The sequence below is a fragment of the Ammospiza nelsoni genome, chromosome 14 (assembly GCF_027579445.1).
Source record: "Ammospiza nelsoni isolate bAmmNel1 chromosome 14, bAmmNel1.pri, whole genome shotgun sequence".
Lineage (NCBI taxonomy): Eukaryota > Metazoa > Chordata > Aves > Passeriformes > Passerellidae > Ammospiza > Ammospiza nelsoni.
Genome location: NC_080646.1, coordinates 1,058,631 through 1,064,630, shown reverse-complemented (window position 1 = coordinate 1,064,630; position 6,000 = coordinate 1,058,631). Strand labels below are relative to the sequence as shown.

Genomic DNA, 6,000 nt, shown 5'->3' with positions numbered 1-6,000 from the left:
GGAAAAACCCCCAAAAAACAAAAAAAAAAACCCAAAAAAAAAAAAAAAAAACCAACCAAAAAAACCCCCAGAATAAAATTGCCACCACCAAAACCATCAGTGGAATACAATTACAGCAGACAAAAATACACAACTAAGTGTACTGGGAGGGTCCCCCCTTCCCACGCTATTTCCTAGTCCAGTATTTACATTTTTCACAAGTCTTATGCAGGATGCACAAAAAAAAAGTCCCAATAAAAAAAGGAGTCCTTTATAGTGCCACCAAAGCGGAAAGAACCGGAAAACAAAAAAAAACAAAAAAAAAAACAAAAAACAAAAAAAAAAAACAAAAAAAAAACAAAAAAAAAAACACAAAAAAAAATCAAAAGGAACCCCATAACCGTAAAACCAAATAAAAATCCGTTTAGGGCTTCCATGTGTGCCAGAGTTGTTGCAGATCTCCAAATAAATCCGAGTGTGGCGGGTGCCGGGCGCAGCTGGGCCGGCCCGGGGCCTCCCCTGGGCGTTCCTGGAGCGTTCTGAGGGCTGCACGTCCCAGCATCAGTAGATGACCTCGTAGACCGTGGCCTTCTTGTCCCCAGAGCCCGTGACGATGTACTTGTCATCCGCTGAGATGTCACAGCTCAGCACGGACGAGGATTCCTTGGACTGGGAAAAGCAGGAGAGAAACCATCAGGGTGGGAGACAGAACCCAGCAGGGTGGAACAGAGAATCCAGCAAGGTGGGATAGAGAGAGAAAACCCAGGAGGGTGAGAGAGAGAAAACCCAGCAGGATGGGAGACAGAAAACCCAACAGGGTAGGAGAGAAAACCCAGCAGGATGGGAGACAGAAAACCCAACAGGGTAGGAGAGAAAACCCAGCAGGGTTGGGGACAGAGAGAACCCATCAGGGTGGGACAGACAGAACCCAGCAGGGTGGGACAGAGAGAGAACCCAGCAGGGTGGGACAGAGAGAGAACCCAGCAGGGTGGGACAGACAGAGAACCCAGGAGGTGGGATGGATGCTCCATGCTCCCAGCAGCATCCATGCTGGTGTCAGCACCATTATCCCGCACCCTGACACCAATCTGGCCATCCCAAAGGATCCCCATTCCCTCTCCAGGAATGGGAACCCGGGAGCAGCCCCCACCCCGTGCCCTTCCCAGGCTCTCCCACCTGGAAGATGCTGGCTCCGTAGGGCGTCCTCCAGGCGTTGAGCAGGTTGTCCTTCCCAGTGCTCACAAACCACTTCCCTGCGTTGGGAATTTGGGATCAGCAGCTGAACCCTGCTGGTGCCACCTCCCCAACCCTGCCCTGTCCCCTCAAGTCTGTCTGAGCCCAGAGATTTGGGAGAAATAGGAAAACCTGGAGGTTCCCTGCCCAGCCCTACTCTGCTGGGACAATCCAAGTGCTGCTTCCCACCTCCAGTGGTGCTCCATGGCTGGCTGCAGCCAAAACCAGGATGGGTTTATGGGAATAACCCTGCCAAAACCAGGATGGGTTTATTGGAATAAACCCTGCCAAAACCAGGATGGGATCATGGGAATAACCCTGCCAAAACCAGGATGGGTTTATGAGAATAGACCCTGCCAAAACTAAGATGAGTTTACAGGAATAACCCCCACCACAGCCAGGATGGGTTTATGGGAATAACCCAGGGAAGAAGCCCTGCCAAAACCAGGATGGGTTTATAGGAATAACCCCCACCGCAACTGGGATGGGTTTATGGGAATAAACCCCAAGTGCAGCATCCATGGGATGGATCCTGCTGGAAACATCCATGCTCAGCCCCTCTAGCTGCATTGAGCATGGTCCCTTCCTGCAGTTCATGGCCATCCGTGTCTCCCATCCCTGGAAGTGTCCATGGCCAGGCTGGATGGGGCTTGGAGCACCGTGGGATGGCGAGAGGTATCCCAGTTTAAGGTTCCTTCCAACCACAAACATTCCATGATTCCACGATCGCCATCCATGAGGATGTCGTGGGGTGGGGTCAGGTGGGAGGTGCCCCAGGGATGAGCTTTAAGGTCTCTCCCAACCCAGCCCAGCCCAGCCCAGCCCAGGAGTGCAGGGTGCCCGTCCCTGCCCTGCTGCTCACCGCAGTAGGCGAATTTGAGGGAGAGCACGCAGCTCTCGTGCAGGTGCAGCTGGTACTTGTCGGGCTTGGTGTGGTGCAGCACCTCCACGTTGCTGCTCTCCATGCCCACCGCCAGCCACTCGCCCGTTGGGCAGTATCCCAGGGAGAAGATCTGCGGGTGGAAGTGGGATATGGGGAGATCAGTGGCAATTCCTGGCCCCCTACAGAAGGGTGGGATGAGAGATCCTCAAGGTGCCTCTCCCAGCCCAATCATTCTGGGATCTGCTGGAGCTGCTGGCCAGCCCCAGATGGATGGAGCAGGCGGGGAGAGGCAGATCCCTGGGCTGGGATGGCTCCATCCCCATGGATACTGCTGCCCTTGCCAATGGGACACCACGTTCCAGCTCCGCCCCTCTGGATCAGGCTCTGCTGGGAGGAGGCAGGATCCTGATCTCTGATCCCTGCTCTCATCCCACCCAAGGGCACCCAGAGAACCCTGTTACACCCACAGGTATCCTATGAAAACAGCTGCTTCCTCAACAGCAGCCTCATCCTGCAAGGATGGAAAAGAGGAGCTGGCGCAAGATCCGGGCAGCCCCAGCATTCCCGGGCCACCCCGAAACCAGTGGGAACAGCCACGCTTGGAGCTCCCAGGGCTGTTTTCCCAGCAGGAAAAGCCCCTCCCAGCAGCCAGGGGCCACACAGGAACCCCTGTTTCCCATGGGGATGGATCCCTGCCCCCTGTACCCCTGTGTCCCCTTCCCCTGCCCACCTGGGAGGTGAAGTCGTGCTGCTGCAGCTGTCGCCCTTCCCGCAGGTCCCAGGAGCGCACCGTGTTGTCCAGGCCCCCTGTCCACAGCTTCGTACCATCGTGGGAGATGTCTATGCAGCTGGCCCCGTCCGTGTGCCCTTGGAATTGCCTTGGGAGCAAAAAAAAAATCATGGAATTCTGCAAGGGCGGTGCTAGAAAGGGCACAGAGCTGCATTTAAGGTGCTCAGATGATGTTTATGTGGCTCGTCCACAACAAGTATTTCTGAAAATCCATCCAGGAACATCGTGAGCTGAGGAGCACCAGCCTGGCCAAGGACTGGGCTGGTTTAGGGATGAGCAGCAGGAGATGGTGCAGCATCACCAGAGGGTGTTCCTGGCTTCTGCCCTGAGAGGGTGGGGGACTCCCTGTCCCTGGAAGTTTAAGGCCAGGTTGGACGGGGCTTGGAGCAACCTGGGATACTGGAAGGTGGTTTTGCCCAAAAAAAAGAGGAAAGGGACATTGATGGGGGGGAAGAGGAAAAAGGACCGTGACAGAAAGAAGAGGAAAGAGATGGCAATGGGGTGGGGAAAGAGGAAAAGAGACACTGATGGAAGGTAGAGGAAAAGGGATGTTGACAAAATAGGAAAAGGGACATTGACAAAAAGAAGCAGGAAAGAGACACTGATGGAAGGAAGAGGAAAAGGAATGTTGACAAAAGAAAAGGAAGTGGGACACTGACAAAGGGAAAAGGGATGTTGACGGAAGAGGAAAAGGGACACTGACAAACGGAAAACTGACAAAAGGAAAAGAGATGTTGAGAAAAAGAAGAGGGAAAGAGACATTGATGGCAGGAAGAGGAAAAGGGACGTTGTGGAGGAAGGGGTAAAGGAACACTGGCAAAAACAGAAGAAAAGGAACATTGTAGGGAAAGAGGAAAGGGAACAGGAACACCGACAGAAGACAAAAAGGAGCATGACGGGATAAAAAACAACCTTTAAGGTCCTTCCCACCCCATCCTACACCCGGACCCCGAGCAGCAGGACCCGTCGGGGCTCACCTGACGAGGGTCTGGTTGTGCAGGTCCCAGACGGCGATGTTGCCGTCGCTGCAGCACGAGAAGCACACCTTGGCGTCGGGGCTGATGGCCAGCGCGTAGCAGGCGGGCGCCGAGGACGTCAGCTCGGCCTTGATGCGCGGCGTGGGCGACGCCAGGTCCCAGATGGTCAGCGTGCTGGCCTCGCCCCCCACGATCAGCGTGCGGCCGTCCGGCAGCAGCTTGCAGGAGCGGATGTAGTTATCCCTGTTCTGGGGACACAAGGGACCGTCAGGGACAAAAGGAAGAGGAAAAGGGGCGTGGAGAGGGAAGAGGAAAGGGAGCGCAAGGCGGTGGGAAAAGAGGAACAGGGACGTTGACAGGGGAATCAGGAAAAGGGACGTTGATGAGGAAAGAGGAAAAGGGACGTTGATGAGGAAAGAGGAAAAGGCACATTTGAGGAAAAGGGACGTTTGATGGGGAAAGAATAAAAGGGATGCTGATGTGGAGAGAGAAAAAGGGACATTGATGGGCAGAAGAGCAGGGATGTTGATGGGGAAAGAGGAAAAGGGACGATGATGGGGAAAGAGGAAAAGCGAAATTTAAAGGTAGAAAGAGAGATAACGAGAAGAGGAATAAGACAATAACAGAAGACAAGGAGTTGGCAATGGGAAAGAGCAACAGGATGTTAAGTGAGGAAAAAGAAAGGGAGGGCAGTGGGGGTAAAAAGGAAACATAGATGGCAATGTGGGGAAGAGATGTTGGTGTTAATGGGGCAAAGATGATTAACAGCATCAGAGGTGAGTGGGGGCAGGGTACACAGCGGTGACAGGGGCTGCAGCCCTCACCAGGCAGTCCAGCTGTGAGATGGGGCTCTTGCTGCCGGGCTGGCTGATGTCCCAGATCTTGACGCAGCCCTTGCCGCCGGTGTAGACGTGGCGGGTGGGGTTGCTGATGGTGACGGCGCACACCACCTCGCCGTGGCTCAGCGTGTTGATCTGCCGCGCGTGCCGCGGGATGCCCGGCCCCGCCAGCGCGTCGTGCGGGAACGGCACCGGCTGCATCTGCCCGTCCGCGCTCACGTGGAACGAGTACGCCCTGCCGGGGTGGGAAAGGGGCTCAGCGCCAGGGATGGGGCTCCTGGGGGCTGTCGCACCGTGCTCGCAGTGCCAGCCCTGGGTGAAGGCCGCCCTCGTCTCCCTCCCGGCCGCTCGTCCCCTCCGATCCCACAAAAATCCAAGCGGGACTTACGGTTTCCCTCCGGGGATGGACGCCAGGCTGGAGGGCAGGCCCGGGGCTCGCATGGGTGGGTGAGGGTCAAACCCGACCTGCCAAGAGATGCACGGACACGGGTGAGGCCGGGAATGCCACACGGCTTCCCATCCATGACCCCTGGGGACACTGGGCAGCTCCTGCTCTTCCCCTGCTGCTCAAAGCTAACTGGCATTTCCCCCTGGCAGGAAGGGGAACCAGCCAAAGGGGTCTGCAAGAACCAGGTGACACACGCTCCCTCCTCCCTGTGTCGTTCCCAAGCCACCAGGGATGGGATCAACCACCTTGTGCCTGGCACCCTGAGGGTAGAAACCCCAATCACTGCTTTAATGGCAGAGACCCCAGTCTCTGCTTTAATGGCAATGTTTGACTCCTTGTTCTGCCTTAAAAGAGGAGTTTAGTGAGAGGAATGGGAAGGGGGTTGAGGAATGGGATAAGGGGCCAAGGAAGGGGAAGGAGAAACCCCAACCCAGTGGCACATGCACATCACCCCATGAAGAAGCATCTCCATCCCCACCCCCTCAATCCAAAGCACAGCTGGCTCTGAGGAGCAGCCCCAGCCTCCCAGCCCCAGGAGCCCCCCCAGGCCTCCCCCCAGTGAGAAAGGAGCTAAAAGTGCTACGTACAGCTCCAAAGCTCACCATTGGCGACCGGCCGTAGGCAGCGGCGGCGGCGGCGGCCGCGCTCATCTGCGGGGGGAGGTTGTGCAGCCCCGCGTAGGCGCCGGGGCTCGTCAGGGACCCGTTCATCTCGTGGTGCCCCATCATGGCAAAGGGCGCTGCGTATGAGCCCGCGATGGAGATGGGCGTCCGCAGGGCCGAGGCTGTGAGAGCGGGGACACGGTCAGGGCTGGGGACAGGGGCAGGGCATGGCTGGGGACACATGGGCAG

The 6,000-nt window shown here is 56.5% G+C and overlaps 1 protein-coding gene across 6 annotated transcripts in view; it reads right to left on the bottom strand.

Moving 5' to 3' along the window:
* Positions 1-286: 286 nt before the first annotated feature.
* Positions 287-6,000, bottom strand: part of TLE3 (TLE family member 3, transcriptional corepressor) — a 28,188-nt gene continuing 22,474 nt past the window's right edge. For 4 of the 6 annotated variants that reach the window (XM_059482045.1, XM_059482046.1, XM_059482047.1 and 1 more), the window contains exons 10-17: positions 5,737-5,933; positions 5,090-5,166; positions 4,687-4,936; positions 3,863-4,110; positions 2,826-2,973; positions 2,075-2,225; positions 1,156-1,232; positions 287-648 (exon numbers count right to left, since the gene is read on the bottom strand). In XM_059482045.1, the coding sequence (XP_059338028.1) occupies positions 541-648; positions 1,156-1,232; positions 2,075-2,225; positions 2,826-2,973; positions 3,863-4,110; positions 4,687-4,936; positions 5,090-5,166; positions 5,737-5,933 (1,256 nt within the window). In that variant the 3' untranslated portion in view covers positions 287-540. The remainder of the gene's footprint in view (positions 649-1,155; positions 1,233-2,074; positions 2,226-2,825; positions 2,974-3,862; positions 4,111-4,686; positions 4,937-5,089; positions 5,167-5,736; positions 5,934-6,000) is intronic. The other 2 variants (XM_059482044.1, XM_059482050.1) reach the window with 1 other exon arrangement.